Source organism: Mesoplodon bidens, assembly GCF_964165515.1.
Source record: "Mesoplodon bidens genome assembly, chromosome: 3".
NCBI lineage: Eukaryota > Metazoa > Chordata > Mammalia > Artiodactyla > Ziphiidae > Mesoplodon > Mesoplodon bidens.
This window is the reverse complement of record NC_138178.1, coordinates 144,373,987-144,396,191: the sequence shown is the minus strand read 5'-3', so window position 1 is coordinate 144,396,191 and position 22,205 is coordinate 144,373,987. Positions and strand designations below refer to the sequence as shown.

The following is a 22,205-nucleotide window of genomic DNA, read 5'->3' as shown; positions in this document are numbered from 1 at the left end:
TCTGAAAGTACCTTATTTTTTTCTGCATTCCTTCTCGATTCATCCTGTTTCCAGGTCGCCGGCTAGACCACGGATTCCTCAGTGCTGATGGCATTCGAGGTTTTCCAGGCGTTCTTCAGCAGATCAGTAAGATTCTCAATTACCCACTTCTGTCAGCCGGACAAATCAAATCAGGTGAGCTGCTTTACTACGCCTTTTTAACCTCCCAGCCTCGGAACATGAGGTCAGCATCAGACCTCACTTTTTCTTTCTCATTTGCTCTCCGTAGAGAGTGCAGAGGAAAAGGGGGGAGGTCCCCCAAGGTGCAGCATTGCTGAGCTGCTTCAGATGTGTTGGCCCAGCCTCACCGAGGACTGTGTCGCTAGCCACGCTACCCTCTCCCAGCAGCTGGAGCAGATCCTTCAGTCACTGAGAGAAGCACTGGAGCTGCCAGGTACAGGCCCGACTGCGTGGGAGCAGATGAGGTTGAAATGGCGAGAGGACACAGTGGAACGGGAAAGAGTGCTTTGGAGCAGAGGCTGAGGACCCAGACATGGGCCCTCCCAGCCCTCTAGTTAACCAGGGCCTGTCTCACAACTAATTCCACCTGTTTCCCCACCTCCTAAGTGAAGGGCTGCTTAGCACTCCAGTAGCTGGCACATTTTTCTCATTCCTTATGAGAGATATACCCAGAAGGGACTCCATAAACATTGATTAACCCTTCCGCAAAAGAGTGCTGTGAGCTTCACAGAGCTGTTCCACCCGAGACATGGGTGAAAATGGAACTCTCCACCCTGATTTCTCCAGACTCAAAGCTCTTCCTGGCTGAGAATCACTTGTATAAGCAACCAACTTAGGATTTTATAACTGCCTTGTCAGCGTAGCAGCCAGGCTATAGGATGTCCCACACAGTGTACAGAGGCCCAGTTCCCATATTGTTTGGAAACTGACCCAAAGCCAGATGCACAGACTCAACACTACATGCTTCTTCCTTTCATAACTCCTCCCAGAGCCCAGAAGTACTCCACTCACCTCCCTGTTGGAGCAGGTAGCCGAGAAAGCTCTGGAGGCAGAGGCCCACCCTGTGTATATCCAGACTCAGCTTCTCCAGAAGAACCTGGGCAAACAGATGCCAGCAGGCGGCAGGCAGACTGACTACATGGGCACCTTCTTCAGGTACTGCAGCACCCTGGCTGCCGTTCTCCTGCGGAGTTTGAGCTCTGAGCCTGGTAAGTAGCAAGAAAGAGAAAATAGAGTCAGGACTGGCCCACAGGTGTTTAGGGGCAAGGAAGAGGAAGGCGCACACTGAAGAGGTTCTGGATACAGCAGTAGCCGAGGACACTACATATGAAGTCCTCTCTTATTCACCTCTGTGTTTGATTCACCTTTGTCTCCTTGATGCCTCGTACAATGGTACAGCACATGAGAGTATTCGATACATTTTGATGGCATTAATGACTCAAAAATACCTCTCCCAGATCTTCTATCTATTGTGGACATGAGGACCGACTAGGGGAATTAAGCCTCTGAGTCGAGTGCCAGATTCTTACTCAAGTCCGCAGAGCGAGTACTACCTACACTTCAGTCATATCGAAGGGAGCAGTATGAGCTGTCTGTGGCTAGGCCTGCTCACTGAAGTCTGTCTGTAGTTGGAAATCTTTAGAACAGTGGTAAGGCGTAGATAAACCTGTGGTCAGCATCATGTCAAGAATACCTTTTACCTAGAAAGATATCAACAGAAGGGCTTTCCATGTAGTTTTGACACTACTTTTTTATTGATTCTGGAAAACAGCACTCTGAATGTTGCAATCAGTGGTGCAAAGATCACTTTCTTTACCTTTGCAGATCACGTGGAGGTCAAGGTGGGAAACCCCTTTGTTCTCCTGCAACAGAGCTCTTCCCAACTGGTGTCACACCTCCTGCTTGAGCGACAAGTTCCCCCAGAGAGGTAGGAGCCAGGCCTGGGCCTTCCTAATTGTTCATCAAGGAAACCAAGGGCTCAGTGGGGCTGTGTTTGAGTTCAATACAGGAAGTTGAGATTTCTTCCAGAGTTTTCCCTTAATTTGCATTTACTCTTATACAAGCTACATTAAAATTCAGTGTGCCTCATTTCTTTCTCTCTCTCCACCTCTAATGTTTATATTGCAAGTATAAAATTAAGGGGTGACTCTTCACTTATGAGTAGGCAAAAATCCAAAACTTTGATAGCACATTAGTTGGCGAGGCTGTAGGAAAACAAGCGTTCTCACAGATTGCCAGCAGGATATAAATTAGTACAGCCCCTGTGGGAAGGCAGTTTGTCCATATCCACTAAAATGACAAACCACATTTTTGACCTAGCAGTCCACCTTGGGGAATTTATCCATTGTTATAAGTATGAAAAATGCTGTATGTACCAAGTCGTTTTATTATAGCTTTGTATGGCATAGCCGTTGTCCGCTAATAGGAGACTAGTTAAATTCAGTTTCTTCCGCATAATGGAACGCTATGTAGCTGTAAAAGAAGAATGAGTGGCTTCTCTGTAGAGGGCTATGGACAGATCTCCCAGATTTTTTATTAAGTAAAAAAGCAAGGGGCAGAGAATTGGGTCTAATAGGCTGCCTTTTGAGTTAAAAAGAGAGGGGGTAGGGGGAACAATTAGAGAGTCTACATTTACATTTGCTTGTTTACACATAAAGAAATTCTGAGACTGGGTGATGGTGCCCAGGCACTGAGGCCTTACATGCCCTTTGCTCCTCTCCCTCCAGGCTGGCAACCCTTCTGGCCCGAGAGGGTCTCAGCCTGAGTGTGCCACAGGTCATTGTCAACTGCTGCTGTGAGCCCCTTGCCCTTTGCTCTTCCCGTCAGAGCCAGCAGACATCATCCCTTCTGACCCAGCTGGGCATCCTGACCCAGCTGCATACCTCCCACTGCCTGGAGGACCTCCCACTTTCTACACTGAGCTCCTCAAAGCCAACTGAGAATCCCACGCTGGAGAGGAAGCCCCCCTCCTCCCCGAGGGATTCGTCAGGCCCAGCCCTCACCTCCTCTGCCTTGGCCTTCCTTAAGTCTCGCTCGAAGCTGCTGGCTACCGTGGCCTGTCTGGGGGCTTCCCAGGGGTCAAAGATCACCAAGCCCAGCTTGTCTTGGAAGGAGCTTCGTGGCCGCAGGGAGGTGCCTCTAACTGCAGAGCAGGTAGCTCGGGAGTGTGAGCGCCTCCTGGAACAGTTCCCTATGCTTGAGGCCTCCCTCCTAGCTGCCTGGGAGCCCCTACGAGGGTCCTCCAAGCAGGGGCAGAGTCTGGCAGCGAGTCTCTGCGGCCGGGCCAGTCTCTCTACCGTCCTCCTGGGCCTGCATTCTCCCATAGCCCTGGATGTGCTCACCAAGGCCTTCGAGGAAGCCCTGGTGGCCAGAGATTGGCACCGGGCCCTTCAGCTCACTGAAGTGTACGGGCGAGATGTGGACGACTTGAGCGGCATACAGGATGCGGTCCTGAGCTGTGCTGCGGCAGGTGGTGAGCAGAAAGCCGTGCCTCCCTCCTTCACCAGTGGTAATAGTATTGGGCATTCACTGAGTGGATCACCGCATCTGATGCTCACAGTAACTCTAGAGAAAGGTGCCACCATAATCTCGTGATACTGAGAGGTGAATGAGGCTCAGAGGGTAGGACACTGCCCAGGATAGTCAGTGGGAGAGCAGAGCTTAGAGCCCAACTCCATCGAACTTTAGGACGGGCACTCATAACCAATATTCTCAACCCTGCATGGCAGAATCGTTGTGAAATTCTATAAACTACAAATATCAGAGCCCCATTTCCAGAAGCCCATGATAGGGTTCAGGCAAGTGTTTGCTTTAAAGTAGGGGTCAGGAAAGTTTTTCTGTAAAGGGCTTTGTAGGCTATACAGGCTCAGTTGCAGCTACTTGGCTCTGCCATCAAAGCATGAAAACAGCCATAGACAATACATAAACGAGTGAGCGTGGCTGTATTCTAATAAAACTTTATTTATAAAAACAGACTCTGGGCCTGTTTGACAGCTAGCTCCCCAGGAGACTTTGATATGTACCCAGAGTTGAGAGCAATGACCTACAGCCGTCCACTAGGGGGAGCAAGAGCTGGGCGGGCTGTGGGGAGTGGAGAAAATCTTTCCTTTTTCTTCCTCTCCTTTCGCCTTTTCTCCCTCTCTTCAGAAAGTCCCGTGACTATGATTACATTTGCATAAAGAGAAACAGGGTATAGTATTTCTCCTATAGTGTTCCAAGTGTAAAAATTAATTCAGGTCAGAAGGATCTTCAGGATCCTCCAAGCTCCTGTTTTGTGAAATTGAACAAAGCCCTTCCCTTAAGAAGTAACCTGGACTCTTGAGCTCCGGCACCAGCCTTGCTGAGCATCTTTTTGTCTTGTAGTCAAAGAAGGTTGGCAGTACCTGTTTGCTGTGAAGGATGCATCTCTGAGAAGTCGGCTAACACTGCAGTTCGTGGACCGGTGGCCCCTGGAGTCATGCCTGGAGATCCTGGCCTACTGCATTTCAGACACAGCTCTCCAAGATGGGCTGGAGTGTGAGCTACAGAGAAAGCTAGCAGAGCTGCTGGTGTATCAGAAGGTATAGGATTCGGCATCAAGAGAAAGGAAATAGCCTTCTCACTTTATTACCACCTCCAGCCTATTCTCATGTGATGGTGGATTTTTTTTTTTTTTTTTTTGCGGTACGTGGGCCTCTCACTGTTGTGGCCTCTCCCATTGCGGAGCACAGGCTCCGGACGCACAGGCTCAGTGGCCATGGCTCACGGGCCCAGCCACTCCACGGCATGTGGGATCTTCCCGGACCGGGGCACCGACCCGTGTCCCCTGCATCGGCAGGCGGAATCTCAACCACTGCGCCACCAGGGAAGCCTGATGGTGGATTTTAAGAAAGAAAATCTGGGGCTGGCTTTTGCTCTGTATCTTGCTTCTGCTCTGTATCTGGCTTCCATTCTTAGTTGAAGAGCGAGGGAGCCTCTATCTGGTTCCTATTTTATTTACTCCTATAATTTTAAATATGTACAGGTCAGACAAGGATTAAAAATTCATAATAAAATTAACACTGGAATGATGCTTTACAGTCCACAATGCCTTTTTCACATGTACAGGCACACCTTTTTTTTTTTTTTTTTTTACTGCATTTTGCTTTATTGCACTTTGCAGATACTGTGTTTTTTACAAATTGAAGGTTTGTGGCAATGCTGCATTAAGTAAGTCTCTTGGCACCATTTTTCCAACAGCACTTAACTCACTTCATGTCTATGTGTCACATTTTGATAATTTTCACAGTATTTCAAACTTTTTCATTATTATTATATTTGTTATGGTGATCTGTGATCAGTGAACTCTTTTTAAACTATTTTTAAAGATTTATTTATTATTTATTTATTTTATTTATTTTTGGCTGAGTTATGTCTTAGTTGCGGCACGCAGGATCTTTTGTTGCAGCGCGCAGGCTCTTCACTGTGGTGCATGGGCTTCTCTCTAGCAGTGGCATGCGGGTTTTTTTCTTCTCTAGTTGTGGCATGCAGGCTCCAGAGGGAATGGGCTCTGTAGTTTGTGGCTCGTGAGCTCTAGTTGAGGTGCACGAGCTCAGTAGTTGTGGCATGCAGGCTTAGTTGCCCCGCAGCACGTGGGATCTTAGTTCCCTGACCAGAGATCGAACCCACGTCCCCTGCATTGGAAGGTGGATTCTTTACCACTGGACCACCGGGGAAGTCCCTGTGATCAGTGAACTCTGATGTTGCTATTGCAAAGACATTATAACTAGATGAATGCTCAAATTAATTGCTAAAACTAATTTTTTAGCAATAAAATATTTAAGGCATGTACATTTTTGTAGGCAATGCTATTGCACAATTTATAGACTACATTACATTATAGTATAATGTAAACATAACTTTATTTGTACTGGGAAACCAAAAAATTCATGTGACTCACTTTATTATAATATTCACTTTATTGTGGTGGTCTGGAACTGAACCCACAGTATCCCCAAGGTATTTCTGTATATTTGAGCTCTCTGTATGTTTTGTGTATATTGTGTCTTGTTGTTCAATAGTTTTTATAGAATTTAATCTCTTATGTCTTTTTTAAAGATTGTTTTAAACTTCAGCTAAATTTCAAGAGCCATTTTGAAAGGGATGCATGAGAGTGACAGTTTCACAGTGAAAAATTCTTGGATATATGTGTCATATTCAAGACCAAGAGGCTCAGGAAGACAGATTTCGATGGTACAGCTACATAACAAGTATACATAGATGCTAATTTTTCCATGTGTGCTTGGAACCGAACAGAGCCCAGAGCCCAACCAGGGAAAGTGAAAGTGGCAGGTGAAAAAGATTTTCTTTCCACTCTTCCATAGCAGTTTTCATGCAGAGCTAAAATGCTTCATGAAAGGTGATCCCACAGAGCATTCAGGACAGAAGAATAACCTGTCTAGAGTTTTGAGCTGGAGGGGCAGGGGACAAGTGACTCCAGAAGACTGAATGAGCTGCAAAGCACAGAAGCCTCTGAGAATTGTCCTCCAAGTGAAAGACCCCAATCCTGGCCTCCCCACTCAGCCTTTGCTCCCTGATTATACTTGCTGGATAGGTTCTCTCACCTCTCCAAACACTCTTTGTCCCATTCATTCTAATCCCTCCTCTGTCCTGGCAAGTTCTCACAGCCTGACTTTGGGACAGAGACCTGAGGATGGCCCATCCCTGGAAACTCCAATGACTTGTTCCTGAGCAGAGAAATTGCAGTGTGGTTTGATAGCTTTTTCTGTCTTTCCTTAGATTCTAGGTTTGCAGTCTACCCCCATGTGGTGTGACTGGCAGACCCTGAGGAACTGTTGTGTTGAGGACCCATCAACTGTCATGAATGTGATTCTAGAAGCCAAGGTACCATTTTCCTGGGTACTATTCCCCTTCCTCCTCTTTCCAGAGTTGCTGTTCCTTAGCTGGTTATGTAGACCTCTTTCCGCGTATCAAGGTTCACATTTTTTTCTATAACTACATAACACTTTTTTTCTCTCTTTTGTGTGTGAAACTTACCAACATACATAGAAGAATAGAGAATAATACAGTTGACACTTCTGTACTATCACCCTTGTTTTCATACACAAGATTTCCTACACTGTTTACACTAGGTACAGAATGTATACCTAGCATTGGAATTGCTGGATCATGAGGCATGAGCATCCTCACCTTTTCTAAGATGTTACAACATTGCTCTTCAGATCCGTCGTCCTGTCCCTGTTATTCTCCCACTCACAGTTCCTGTGGTTCCATCTTCTTAGCAACTTTGGCATTGTCCAGCTTTTCACTTTTTTGCCAATAAGATGGTATGTCATTGTGTTAATTTACATTTCCATGATTACTAATGACCTTGATTATCTTTTCATGTGTTTATTGGACATTTGTGTGCTAAGGAGACTTTTTTTTACCCTTTAAGGAGCTGATATACCATAGTTCAAAATGTAGATGTATTTATTCAGATGTTCATTCATCCGGGAAACCTTTATTGACTGTCTGTTATTTACCACTGTGCCTAGATGGTGTTGAAACAAAGATAATTAAGCTTAGTCCTTGCCCTTGTGCAGCTCACATTTTGGGAAAGGAGGGAGCAGGGCGGGGTGATGCGAGACACATCCCTGGGTGATTGCGATATACCAAGTGACCGAAGTAAGCCCAGACTATGGTGGGAGCACAGCCACGTGCCTAAGACAGCCCAAGAAACAAGGAAGCATCCTGAAGAAGGTGGCCCCAGGCAGAGTTGTGGGGAGGGCCTTCCAGATGCCATCATGTTAGAATACATGGACAAAGCTCTGGGAAGCTATTTAATCCAGAGTTCACAAATTTGGTGTGGGAAGGGGGAGTAACAAGGGGTGATATCAATGGAATCCAACCCCAACATGTTTGTTAGGCTCATGTAGTATTGCTCTGCAGAATTTTTAGTTTTTCCTATTGATTTCATTGCCAACACTGTAAAATAGGGAATTGTTTAATTTAAAAAATTTTTTTGGCATTTTTAGAAGTCTGGCACCACTGGGCCTGCACATTCATATGGCAACAGTCAGAGCTGAGTAGGCACTGTCTCCTTTGGACCGTCTTCTCGGTCTTCCCCACTTCCTTAGTATCTTCCCAGGGCTGACACCAAGTGTCAGTAGCTGTATGTCATCTGTTTCTTTTTTATAGTAGAGCTAAAAGAAAAGGGACATCCTGAACAGTCAGCCTACTTGGATCATTTTCATAACTTACCTTGCCACTCTAGTCCTTTATGATCCCACTTTAATCAATCCCACAGTGAAGTTCCCATCAGCACTTCCCAAACTTTCCTGGGGCTTTAGCAGACTCAAGACTGCTGAGAAAAATCAGGCAAGAGCTGGATGAGTGACAAGGCCAGGAATTTAAAGGGATTGAAGGCATGTGTGTTTCCTTCCAGGAGTATGAGCTGTGTGAGGAGTGGGGCTGCCTATACCCCATTCCAAGAGAACATTTAATCAACCTACATCAAAAGCATCTTCTCCACCTTCTAGAAAGAGGCGATCATGAAAAGGCTCTACAAGTAAGCCTCCAACTCTTCCCAGTTTTCTTTTGGCAGGGGACGAGTAGGTTAGTCAAATCAGGTGGCTCTGTTCCTGCTGGATCCCATGCAAAGCATTCGCAGTCTCAGATCTGCCCCTCCGTGTCCTTCAGGAGCTGGTTATAGTCATCTGCCCTATAGGTGCCTAGCCCTGCATTAGGTGCCAGATGGGCAGTTGGGTCCAAGACTCTGCTGATCTCTGGTCCTGTCAAAGCCATCATTTGTGAAGCTTTGGGGGCGGTGAAAAAATGAGTGCAGAGAAGGGGTTAATCCACAGTGACTAAACCTAAAGGTTCTGTTCTCAAACAAAACAAGGCTGGACTAAGAGTTCTTCTACAGGTCTCACCTTTCTCCTCTACCTTCCTCCTGCAACAGCTCCTGCGAAGAATTCCTGACCTCACCATGTGCCTCGAGGTCACAGAGCAGTCCCTCGACCAGCACTCTAGCTTAGCCACTTCTCACTTCTTGGCCAACTACCTCACCACCCACTTCTATAGAGAACTGACCGCTGACCGACACCGTGAAATCCAAGCACTGTACATGGGATCCAAGGTCAGGAGGAGAAGGGGGTGTTGGGAAAGCATGCCTGAGGGAGGGACTGCTGGCCCATCTCCCACTTCAGAACTTGCCCTTCCAGGCACCTGCCATCCTTGACCTGTGGTATATAAAATCTTGACCCTAACAGCCCACCACATCCCTTAGGACTTACCGTTCTCTTACTGCTCCGCCTCCAAAGTGAATTTTACTGTCCTCTTAAATTCTCTTTATGCTTTCCTTGGCATCTGCTGTACCAAGGCCTCTCAATTCTGACCATGAATTAGAATCACCTGGACTTTCTCAAAATAGCAGTAGTTAATCTCCACCCTAGAGTAATTAAAACTGAACCCCTTGGGACAGGGCCTGCCTATCTTCCAAAAGGATTCTGATGCGAGGATTTAAAAGTACTGCTTTAAATTCTTAAAACTACTTTGTGCTAAAGAAAAGGGTTAATTGTCTAGGCAATGAGATAAGTCTTTACCTTTGATGTGTAACCTTGGAGACACTAATAGAAGAAATTATAAGCTAGAAAAAGTAATCCAGTGAAGGAGAGCTTGGGGAGAGATAAGGCCTTCTAACCCTCTAATAATGATTCTGATTGGAAGTCATATATACTGCCCCCTGAGTGTAGAACTTGCCCCATGAATAGAATGAGTGCTGGGAGAGCCATGGATATGACCACTAGCCTACGTGCTAAGAGTTCAACTATGTAAAATGATTCTAGAGGATACACTTTTTTTTTTTTTTGGATGTACTGTACCTAAATGGAATCTTTGAAAATTGGCAATGAGCAGAGCCAGTGAATGTATTTCAAGCCCAGTGATAACAGCCTCTAGGAGGAATTTAGTCATCATTCACCTGCAGAACACTGGAGGTGCCAGGTTTAGTCCACCTTACATTGCTTATTCTAGTAAAGCCTCAAATGGACAGAATGGTGGCTTTAAGGATCAGGCAGGGGTCAACTATGCCTGGTTGGTCTAGGCCAGGGGTCAGGAGACCACCACCTGTGGGCCAAATCCAGTTCTCTGCCTACTTTTATAAATCAGGTTTTATTGGAACACAAGCCATGTACATTCATTTACCAGTTGAGTAGTTGCCACAAAGACCTTATGGCCTATGAAGCCTAAAATATTTACTATCTAAACCTTTACAGGAAAAGTTTGCCAGCCCCTCTTCTTGATTGCCACCTGGAGGATTTAGAGAGGAGTCCAGCCTTGCTTCCTAAGAGACTCCTAGCCAGTTTCAGTGGTTGGCCAAGTGCCCTTTGGTCCCAGATACCCTTCCCCCTTCCCAGTAAGAATCTTGGCTTTCTTCTGAAATTCGTGTCCTGTTTCCTTCACTCTGTGGCTCTGCCCCACACCCAGGTCCTGCTAACCCTGCCCGAGCAGCACCGGGCCAGCTACTCCCACTTGTCCTCTAACCCCCTGCTCATGCTGGAGCAGCTGCTCATGAACATGAAAGTGGATTGGGCCACCATGGCTGTGCAGACTCTGCACCAGCTGCTGGCCGGCCAGGAGATTGGCTTCACCATGGACGAGGTGGACTCGCTGCTTTCCAGATACGCAGGAAAAGCCCTGGACTTTCTGTACCCTCTGCGGGAGAAACGCTCAGGTAACTGCCAGCATCCTCGATGGGGGTTCTACATGGAGAAGGAGATACCATGCTACATTCTTAGTTTTCATTTTTCCTCTTTTATAATTTTGAGTTGATTGAGAGTGAAAGGATACACTTCAGGAGAGATAGCTCTTTTATATAGGAGAGATCTCAGTCTTGGAGGAAGTGGCAGGCTAACCAGAATGAAAGGATGGTAGGTAACCATCACGTGCATAATAATATAAAGGTTCGGGGAACAAAACATGCTGAGGGGTACTTCCCTGGTGACGCAGTGGTTAAGAATCCGCATGCCAATGCAGGGGACACGGGTTCGAGCCCTGGTCTGGGAAGATCCCACATGCCGCGGGACAACTAAGCTATGCACCACAACTATTAAGCCTGTGCTCTAGAGCCCGCGAGCCACCACTGCTGAAGCCCACAAGCCTAGAGCCCGTGCTCCACAACAAGAGAAGCCACCGCAATGAGAAGCCTGCGCACCGCAACGAAGAGTAACCCCCACTCGCCGCAACTAGAGAAAGCCCGCATGCAGCAATGAAGACCCAACGCAGCCAAAAATAAATAAAAACAAAAACAGAAAAGCATGCTGGGGGTGGTCTCTGTCTGGCCTTGGTGCACTGGGCTCTTAAGTGCCATCATTTTGTACTGAGCGTATGTGCTATTCCCAGGATCACATCAGATGTCACTAGTGTGTGAACTGACTCAGCCTCTTCTAGAATGAAGAAAATGAAATAAATGGGGGCTGATGTTCCCAGCCAGCTTTTTTTTTCTTATTTCCTACCCTCCAGGACCACCATTTAAATGTCTTCTACTTCCCCCGGGCATCTTTAGATTTACTTTGTAAAATCCTAGTGTCTACTTCATTTATCTCACGTGCCTAACACAGTTTGTTTATTGAGGCATTTAAGAAGCATGCTTGCTGTCGTCTTAGAAGTACCTCTGCCATTGTTTGCATACCTAGTAGAGTCATGGGATGACAGTCAGCGAAACCAACAGGGCTTTGAACTAAATGCCTAGCACAGCAAGTAAGGATGTTTATGATAGAGCAATCTGTCAACATTTTCCCTCCCTACAGATCCTGTGATTTACCTCCAGGAAATTGTCAGCCCAGCTTCAGACCTCGAGACCTTGTCTAGGTCACCATCAGCGGAGTTCTCTTCTGTTGCTGCTCCTGGTAAGGACAGGTTCTGAGAGTTACCCATTTTTCAGTTCAATCTTGCCTTACTCTGATTTTCTGATTCTTTTGCCTCTTTTTTCATTTCCAGTCACAACATTCTTATTAATTGTTTTTCTTGATTCATTCCAGCTTTTTGTATCCCAGAAAATTCAACATACAATCGATTCTTATTATTTGCAGTAGTATATCTATGAAGGCTCCACAGACACTGAATTAGCAAATACTAAACCATTGCTCCTAAGGAAAATACGTGCACATGTGTGTGTGTATACATGTGTGGACATGCATACACACACACACACACACACACACATTTCACATACATTATAATCTCAAATTGGAATCAATTCATCCCAGTAGATTCTATTTTCTTTATTTTACAAAAGAGAAAAGGCGGTTTAGGGTGTTAAAGTGACCTGCCTGAAGCCACGCCATTAATGAGTGCCTAATGAGCCTTTGGGATTCAAACCCTGTCCAACTAGCCCCAGAGTGGAGCTTCTTACACTACCCTGCTGCACTGTCCCCTACCATCTGCATCCTCTGGTCATCTCTGTATGAGAGCTGAGATAAGAAAGCAAAACATTACCTTGTTCAACCCCAGATGAGAAGCTGTATACCAGGCAACTCAAATTATTCACCACTCTGTGCATGTCTGCAAAAGCAATGCAAATATTGACTTTGAGGTTACAAACAAATTTTAGCGAGTAGGCAACTTCACAAATATGGAATCTACTAATAAGGAGAATCGACTTATTTAGTCCTTATGTTCATTCTGACCCTGTCCTGCAGGTAGTTATTTATATCTGTCACCCACACAGGGTGCAAGGTCCTTGAAGGCCTCTGCCATGTCTTTGTCACCCCTTTTCACCACCCCTCTTCTCCCACAGTCTCCTGACTTTTGCCCAATGGCCTACACTCAGAAGCAGCTCAGCAAGTGTTTGTTTTGCCCACAGTTAGGAGAGCAAGCTTCTGGGGAGAGGTCGACAGCCCCTCTTCTTCTGGGTGCGGCTAAGAGTCACTGTGTTTTCCAGTTCTCTTTTTCTGTGACCTGCCAACATCGTTCTGCTAGTTGACAAGAAATCTCCTTAGATATCATAAAACAAAGACCATGGCATTTCGTGGCCATGCTTTGAGAATTAGCCATGCTTCACAATAATCAGCAGACCTGACAGGAGGGCTCAGACGTACAGGGATATGAGCAGCTTCACAAATCTGCATAAGGCAGCCTGAGCAGCTTTGGTTTACTTAATTTTTTTAACTTTTTATTACAGAAAATTTCCAGTACACAAAAGTAGAGAGACCAGTGTAATGAAGTGTCACATACCTAGTACCCAGCTGCAATATTTATCATGTCAGTATGACCATTCTTGTTTCATCTTTACCCCTGTCCCTCTACTGGATTATTTTGAAACAAATCCTAGATATCATACCATTTTGTTTATAAATAAAACAGGGTATATCTCTAAAAGGTAAGGACATTTATAAAACAAAACCATGACATCATTCTCATACCTAAAACCAAATGAATGATTCCTTATTATTATCAACTCTCCAGTCACTATTCAGATTTCCCCAGTTGTCTCATGAAGATTTTTTTTAGAATTGGTCTTTCTAGAATCAAGATGTAAATAATGTCCACATGTGGCATTCGGCTAAACTCTCTCTTAAATCTGTTTTAATCAGTAGGTTCCCCAACCTCTTTTTATCTGTGGAGGAAACTAGGTCATTTGTCCTTTAGAGCTTCCCACACACTGCATTTTGCCGATGGTCACCCCATGGCAATCTGGGTCTCCATCCCCTGTGTTTTCCAGTACGCTGGTAGATAGATCTAGAAGCTTGATTTGATTCAGGCTTAATATTTTTTGGTTAGTATATTTGATAGGCGGTCATGTGCCTTCCATCAGGAGACGCACAATGCTCTTTTTGCAGTCAGCCATCAATGATCAATAACTGGATCTCTGATATCAGTAGAGGTTTGTAAAGTGGTACAGTTCTAACTCTCTCATCCCTTCTGTGTTTATTAGCTGGATTACTGATCACCTTTTACTCTGACTTGTGGCTTTGACTCCCAGGTGTCTCCACTGTGCATTCCCCCATTCCGAGGGAGAGGAGCTTCCCACAGAGTCAGCCGCCCCTGGAGTTTGTGCCCCCAGCAACGCCCCCTGCCAGGCACCAGTGGGTACCGGATGAGAGTGAGAGCACCTGCATGGTCTGCTGCAGGGAGCGCTTCACCATGGTAAGCAGCATCCGTCTCCGGCTTTACCTGCAGGAGAAATTAAAGGAAAGCTCTACTTCCTGAGCCTGAGTTTATAGTCACCTCCTGTCCCCAAGGGGATATGGGTATGTTCAGAAGAACTGACTACCAGATCTAAGGCTCTGGGTTTATCTTTGACCTGAGCTGAATATATTTTCTGAATTTAGACAGATGGTAGACACCCTCAAGGAGCCTTAAATTCTAAAATCTCCGCCATTCTCATGAAATAAATAAAAAGAGCCAGAGTGGTATTGCATGGGAGGAGTCACCAACTGTCGGGGCATCTCGTTTCTAGCTCCTGTGTCTTTCGCAAAAAGACGGGTGACCTGGTAATGGTTTTATGTGCTGGCGCCAGGTGACCTCAGCAGTCCTAATACCAGCACTGCCTCTTACTAGCAATGTGACTATTAACTTTCTCGGTCTCAGATGCTCACTTGTAAACAAGGGGTGATATGTTATTTGGTTCATGGAGCTATAAACACTAACTACAGTAACCAGTGTTACCACACTGAACACAGTACCTGACTGGCACAACAGCTCAGCTGATGAAAAGGATGATGATGTAACTTCTCTGTGTCTGTTTCCTCCTCGTGTATAAAAGCGGTGTAATATATCTATCAACCTCTTATGATGAAATAAGGCAGTATTTGTAAAAGCATCTTGAAAAAAGGACACTTTTTCATCATCATCAATACCATGTAGACATGTGATCCTCACTGGCTGAGAAAGTCACTTCTTCCCCACTGCTTTTTGTGGTGTCTTCACATGTTTCCTCCACAGACAGACAAGACTTGTCAGGAGCTGTTGAAAAACCGTCCATGACTTGGACATCTTTGCCCATCAGATGAGAGAGATCTTTAAATGTCAGCTTCTTGAAGGCAAGGACTAGTGTGTTCTTTCTCAATAGAGGCCCAAGAACATGGTATTCTTAGTAAGTCACAGGTGGCCAATTCCAAGGATGAATGGATTGACGGGTGCTCACAGGTCCTGCCATCTCACCTTCTCTTCCTCCCTCCTCCTTCTCTTCCTGATGACACTCCTCAGTTTAACAGGCGTCATCACTGTCGCCGCTGTGGTCGGCTAGTGTGCAGTTCCTGCTCCACTAAGAAAACGGTGGTGGAAGGCTGCAGAGAGAACCCTACTCGCGTGTGTGACCAGTGCTATAGTTACTTCAACAAAGAGTGAGTGTCCTGCAGCGGGGCCGCTGCTGCTATTGACCACTGCACCCTCCCCCGGGTCCTGACACTCCTAGGGGTCTCATTATGGAAAGCGTCTCAAATCTGAGCAGTTACAAAAAGTTTTCATTTCACATTCACACTGAAATGCCATTAACTCTACAGTGTAATGTTTGACCCTGGTCAGAGAGACTTCTAAGAGAGGAAGTAGGGATGAGTAGAAGCAGAGATCAGAGCTCTTACATGATGTTCTCTCTGGGATCAGGACACTTAGTTCTTCGGCCTGTCCCCTAACTGAGGCCATGGATCTTAGTTTGCCAACAACCTCACCTCTTTTCCAGCCACTCTCGCTTCAGTTGGTCTCAGCTGGACTCCAAAAGACACGTTCAGCTACTGAATGCTGGGGCCTCACTTGCATCAGCTCTCACTGAGCTCATCATTCTGGCTTGTTATCCACAACTAGAAGAGCCCACACACTTTCCTGTGCACAGTTCAGCTGGGAACAAGCCTCAGAACATGCCTCTGGCAAGACAGGTCAAGACTGTGTTTGCCAGCCCAGTATTGCTCAATTTTTTCTACTACTTCTAGCAGCAGAGGGTGAAACTAAGACTCCTAGAGCATGTGGGAATATGAGCCAAAGCAGCTATCCAAGAGCAAAATTACTTTGAGTTCTTCATGTTTTACTAACAGACTTAAAGGGATTTTACATTCTGCCCAGTAGCTCAACAGCATTTTTGTGTTTCTTTTTTTTTTTTTTTTTTTTTTTTTGCGGTGCGTGGGCCTCTCTCTGCTGTGGCCTCTCCCGTTGCGGAGCACAGGCTCCAGACGCGCAGGCTCAGTGGCCATGGCTCACGGGCCCAGCCACTCCGTGGCATGTGGGATCCTCCCAGACCAGGGCACGAACCCGTGTCCCCTGCATCGGCAGGCAGACTCTCAACCACTGTGCCACCAGGGAAGCCCTATGTTTCTTTTACTATGAACATTTTTTAACATTATTTACCATGGTGATTACTGACCTGACAGGAAGGAAGACGTGCCATGTTCATACCACAGTTTCTGTGACCCTGGCATACCACCGCCTCTCTCTGGCTGGGGGACAGGGAAATTACCCATTTATCATACTGCTGAGATTTGAAATGAGCAGTTGGTATCCGTGAGGCTTCTTTCATTCAGCAATCACTGAGCAATAATCACTTTGCCCTCGAGGAGCCCCCATTTTAGTGGGGAGACAGCCAAAACACAGACCACAGAGCCCTTGGGTAAGTGCCGTGTGGAGACACACCCAGCTTAGCCCAGTGATCAGGAGGGTTTTCTAGAGGCGTGGCACTTGGTCGGAGACTTAGAGGATGAGAAGTTGGTAGGAAAAGAAGCCGAAACAGAGCATGCCCAAAAGTAGGAGTAACAACTGCAAAGGTAGGGGCAGGAGAAAATGTGGGTCCTTTGAGGAAGTGTAAATAGGTAGGTGATGGGCTAAGGTTCTTGACTCAGAGGCTGGCAGCTGAGGTGGGAGGACCTAGGGAATGGCACAAAGGCTTGGAGCTTGGTCTCTGACAGCATGGGCTGGGGTTGACCAGAAAGCTCCTCGTGCAGGTGATAGACTTGGGCTCTGGCTTGTGACATTGGGATTTAGTGGTTTGTGGCACCAGCTGAACTTGATCAGAGCCCATAGCAGTGTGGGGAGGACTCTTATGGGTTGAGCAGAGGTCATGGGTGGTAGGAGATGGTCTCAAGAGGCAGCCAAGCTATAAGGAGCTTTGTCTGCTGAACTGCAAATGTGGAATATTTTACCCTGAGGAGCTATCAAGGAATTTTAAGCAGAAGCATAATATGACCAGATATGCATTTTTGAAAGCTTGCTGTAGCTACAAAGTAGAGAATAGCTTGGTAGAATCAAGGAGACCAATTGGGAAGCTATTGCAAAGGCTCTAGCATTAAACGATGAGGGCCCTCTGTGAGGCAGGGATGTTCATACCACAGTTTCTGTGACCCTGGCAGACTTAAAGGGAGGAGAGAGATGGGGACATTTAAACGGGTATTTTAAATGGAACGGGCAAGAAATGGTAAGTGGTTGGCTGTGACAGGTGAGGGAGAGAAAAGAGTTCTGGATGATTCCCTGATAATCTCACTCGAGTAACAGTAAATGTCAGTGCTATACACTAAGCTCAAAACAAAGAGCAGGAGGTGGTATTCAAGCATTTCACTTTCTCTTTCTCTGTTTCCAGTGCACCAGAGGAGAATCCAGGACAACCAGGAGGTAAGGCTGAATCACATTCCCTGTGACTTTTTTTTTTTTTTTTTTTTTTTTTTGCCACCACCCAGCTTGTGGGATCTTGGTTCCCCAACCAGGGATTGAACCCACGCCCTCGGCAGTGAAAGCGTGGAGTCCTAACCACCAGACCACCAGGGAATTCCCTCCCTGTGACGTTTTGTCTCTATGCTCAAGTTGGCTCTTCCTTCCGCAAATCTGTTGCAACTGACACCCTCAATGGCAACTCAGTCCAACAGGTTGACCAAAGAAAATTCTCGGCATTTCTGTCAGGCTATTTCCCTTAAGGTTTGTCATCATATTAAGCTATCATACTGGCCCATTAGCTTCCAGCATCAAGAAGACCAGCAGCCAAAGAATTTGGTCCTTAACTTCTAGTAGCTTATTTCTCTTTCTTCCCCCACTAGGTTTCCCTTCACCACCATCCTGCCTTCTAATGCTCCCTCCTTCCCCTCAGTAATCACTATTAATAGTTTGGGCAGGTTAGTTTTTAGAGTAGCCAATGGCTCATCCCTCCATTCGGGAAGCATGCAGCATTCAGAGTTTCTTGTGTGAAGCAACAAGTTTGTGTGACAAACATTGTAACACTCATTCCAGGTCTGTGCCTGGGGAAGAAAGTTTGAGGTACCCAAGGTGGTCTCCTAAAAGAAATAAAAGGGACCAAAAGGAGAGAAAGGGCCCTAAGATATCAGGCAGGGATCTGCCTGCAGGTCGTGGTCCCTGGGCTGGGCTAGACTGGACTGCCGGCCAGTGAATGACACATGAATGGCATTTGTCTTCTCAGCACCAGACAGCCCCAAGAGCGAAAGCCCTCCATACTCAGCTGTGGTGAGAGTCCCCAAAGCAGCTGAGGTGGAATGGATCTTGGATCTGAATGAGGAGGAAAATGAGCTGGTGCGGAGTGAATTTTACTATGAGCAGGTAATAGCAATAAAATGTGACGGTCATTTGAGTTTCCTATGATGTGTCGTAGCATGGCAGGAAATGCAGAGTTGGGCAAACACAAGCAGGCCTTCACTTGCTCGCAGTGTAATATCATGGGAGCTAAGACAAGTAAACCAGTTAAAGCAGAAAATGAGGAACAGCTTGAGAAATACACAAGAGGAAATCAGGAAAGGCTTCGTGGAAGAGGTGGCATTTAAGAGGAGCCTTGGAAGTGCAGTAGGGGTTTGACAAGCAGAAGTTTGGGGGTCCTGAGTGGAGTGAGGATAGGAGAAGGGCAAAGAGTTCCAAACTCAAACATCCAAGCGAAGGCACAGTATCAAAAATGATTGGGGAATTAGAAGTGGTTTAATTTGGAGAGAACATAGGGCGTTAATAGAGAGGAAAGGTAGGGTTGAAACAGGCTATTTATGTGTAGGGCCTTGTACTCTGCAGTAAGATATATGTACTTGGTAGGCATCGGGGCCATGGAAGGTTTAAGAGTGTGCTTTAGGAATATTAATTTAGCAGCACTGTTTCCAGTGGCTTGAAACAAAGACTTCTCCAGGTAGCCAGACAAGCAAGATGACTATCGTCCAAGCCAGCATTAAGGAACACCTGTGCTGGTGGGAGAGTAGACTAAAAAAGAAGGGTACCTACAGACATTCCCAGGAAGTAGGTAACACATGGACACAGCTGCCTTCCTCCCAGTAAGGAGACAAAAACCTAGCAGCCAGAGCTTTGCCAGTGCTCCTTAGAACTTCGGAAGTATGTTTAGCTCTACTTCTGCTTTGCCGTGGGATTTTTGGCTCCTTCCCCCAGGGTTTTTCAAGCTTTGTGAAACGGGAAGAATAATTCCTCCCTCCCAGCTACATTTGAAGACTGCTTTGGTCTGGGAACTCACAGTGTGCTTCTCTCTTCTTCCACCTGGGCCAGGCCCCCAGCGCCTCCTTGTGTATCGCCATCCTGAATCTGCACCAGGACAGCGTTGCCTGCGGCCACCAGCTGATTGAGCACTGCTGCAGGCTGTCCCAGGGGCTCACGAACCCGGAGGTAGATGCGGGGCTGCTCACAGACATCATGAAGCAGCTGCTCTTCAGCGCCAAGATGATGTTCGTCAAGGCGGGCCAGAGCCAGGACCTGGCTCTTTGTGACAGGTAAGTGGAAATGAGTCTCTCCTCTTTTGCATGGTGGTCATGTCTGTCCAGCTTCTTTTTCTGACCCTACTGTGGGTTTTCACCTCCCAATCCTCTTGACAAAACATGCTGAACTGTTTTGCATCTCCATTTGACGTTGATGAAACGCTGTTACCAGATCACAAGCAGTCTTCCTCACCCTGCGTTGACAGCCTGTGTTCTTCTCTTTCCCTGAGTGGATCCTCAAGGCAGGTTCTCTAGCTATAGAGTCTTTCTTTTCCAGTTGGAAACAAAGACTTTGGTTAATTTGTAATGAACGTCAATTTTGGAGAGCACCTTTAGTCTCTGTGGAACTTTCTGGCTTTTAAAGGAGATGTGTCCTCTACCCTAGTCTTGACCGAATTCAGACTGTGGCCTCAGGGAGTTCTAGGTAACAGATCTATAAAGCGCACTGCGGACTGGTCTATCCCTATGTCCCAGGGAGGCGTGTGAGTCATAAAGGAGAAGTTTCTATGGAAAAGTGAGGCTTAGGCCCAGCTCCCTACACAACCTGCTCTGCCTCCATTCATTAACCTGACAATGAAAACTCCCAATTCCCGGCTTATCCGCCCAGATGTGTGACTCAGACTCACGTTGTGCGTTCCCAGCTCTCAGTCCTAGCCAGATTTGAGAGCGAAGAGCATAATTTTCTTTGACGTGTCAGGTCTTCAGGCACCTGCCCAGAGTACTGGCCTGCAAACTCACCAGGTAACAGAGAGTGCAGTGACTCTCAGCTTCACTGCTTCCTAGCTCTGTAACCTTAGATGAGTCTGTTAACCACTCTGGGCCTCGGTTTCCTCCTCTGGAAAATGGGGATGATAATAATACTTATTTCATATGGCTGTAAAGTGAGAGTACTGTATCCATATAAAGGGCTAAGAACTGAGCCTGTGTACTCCAAAAATGTTAGTTTTATTATTCTTAGTAACAAAAAAACAGAAGGTTGAGAAAGGCAGAAGGAGGTGGGACAGAAAGTGGAAGGAAATATAAAGGAGTTAATTTCACTCATATCAAGAGGCAAAAGATGCTACATCATTTTTCAAGTTGACAAATGAAAAATGAGCTGTATAGTATGTTAAATACAATTTTTGAAATAACCATGAAAAGAACCAAAACTCTACCAATTTATCAGAAATGGAGGACAAGGAAAGAACAGAAACCATTTTATACAGCAAGAGGTAGAATTTAAGGCAAAAATAAAGATATATCTAAATATTTCTCAACTATCAGAAATGTAAATGAGATAAAATCTTATTAACAGAAAAGGATACTTAGATGGGGGCTGGAGAACAAATCTAACAGCAAGTCCTATACTTCCTTCAAAATCTAACATAGATGGAGGAAATATCCACTTTGGGCTAAGGGAGCAGAAATTAAGGAAGTCCTTGCTTCAGTGGGATTCTCCCCCATCCCCAGGTGCCATGGGCTTCTCTGACACTTAATAGCAGTGGTTTCAAATTACACATTCTTTCTCCCCAACCCTGGAATCGGTACACTCACTTTAGGGAATCGCTGCACTTGTGCCCAGTTGCTAATGATAGTAGATTCATCTCTCATGTGTGTTTAGAACTCCTGGTTTGCAGAGTATTTTTCCGCTGTTTTTAACTCATACCTTCTTCTGTAGACAAATAAATGTTTAAAAACAAAACTCACACTGCCTATTACACACGTCCAATACATTATGATACCGAATTTGCTTTTACACACTATACTCTCCCCTGCCCATCCCCACCAGGTTGAGAATCACTGATGTACTGAATCCCTTTCCAGGGAAATCAGTGGACAAGTCAGGATCCGTAGGGGGTTTTGACAGAATTATGATACAAGATTCAAGAACCTTGAGTGTAGGCCTGTCTCAGGCAGGACTAAACAGAATAATCCCAGACAGCTCTCTGGGCTCTGTTGTTATGAGGTTTTTGCAATCACCAGGTGTCAGGAATAAGATCAAAGGCAGCAGTCCTAGTAACAAGAGTCCATCCTTAACCCAGAATAAGGATGTCAAGTCCAGGGCACTTGAATCTGAGGCCCCTGCCCAGCAGCACCTCCAGAGGATGGTAATGATGTGACCTCTGTACTGACCGGAAGTGCAGGGTGCTGATACAGTCCATATACACTCTCCCAAGCAAGCAGGGTTCCAGAGAATCAAAAAGAAACGGGTAGGGCTTCCCTGGTGGCGCAGTGGTTGAGAGTCCGCCTGCCAATGCAGGGGACGTGGGTTCGTGCCCCGGTCCAGGAAGATCCCACATGCCGCGGAGCTGCTGGGCCCGTGAGCCATGGCCGCTGAGCCTGCGCGGCTGGAGCCTGTGCGCCGCAATGGGTGAGGCCACAACAGTGAGAGGCCCGCGTACCGCAAAAAAAAAAAAAAAAAAGAAAACAAAAACGGGTAGCTTGCGAGCTTCCAGCATTCGGTATAAAGGCCTTGCCTCAAAATAGGAGACCTGAGTGTCCCGGAGCGTCCGTACTCCATGTATTGATAGCTAAAGTTCGATGAGTGCCTACAAAGCTCTAGACACCATCCTAAGCCCTTTTCCTCCGGTTATTTCA

The 22,205-nt window shown here is 46.2% G+C and overlaps 1 protein-coding gene across 4 annotated transcripts in view; it reads left to right on the top strand.

Annotated features, from left to right (window-relative positions):
* ZFYVE26 (zinc finger FYVE-type containing 26) overlaps positions 1–22,205 on the top strand; it is a 64,632-nt gene that overhangs the window by 26,049 nt on the left and 16,378 nt on the right. For 3 of the 4 annotated variants that reach the window (XM_081229434.1, XM_081229436.1, XM_081229437.1), the window contains exons 17-32: positions 55–174; positions 269–433; positions 990–1,208; positions 1,825–1,927; positions 2,727–3,472; positions 4,363–4,559; positions 6,757–6,861; positions 8,405–8,527; positions 8,921–9,097; positions 10,447–10,693; positions 11,769–11,867; positions 13,943–14,106; positions 15,169–15,305; positions 17,522–17,553; positions 18,350–18,486; positions 19,423–19,643. In XM_081229434.1, coding sequence (XP_081085560.1) covers positions 55–174; positions 269–433; positions 990–1,208; positions 1,825–1,927; positions 2,727–3,472; positions 4,363–4,559; positions 6,757–6,861; positions 8,405–8,527; positions 8,921–9,097; positions 10,447–10,693; positions 11,769–11,867; positions 13,943–14,106; positions 15,169–15,305; positions 17,522–17,553; positions 18,350–18,486; positions 19,423–19,643 — 2,992 coding nt within the window. The remainder of the gene's footprint in view (positions 1–54; positions 175–268; positions 434–989; positions 1,209–1,824; positions 1,928–2,726; positions 3,473–4,362; positions 4,560–6,756; positions 6,862–8,404; positions 8,528–8,920; positions 9,098–10,446; positions 10,694–11,768; positions 11,868–13,942; positions 14,107–15,168; positions 15,306–17,521; positions 17,554–18,349; positions 18,487–19,422; positions 19,644–22,205) is intronic. The other variant, XM_081229435.1, reaches the window with a different exon arrangement.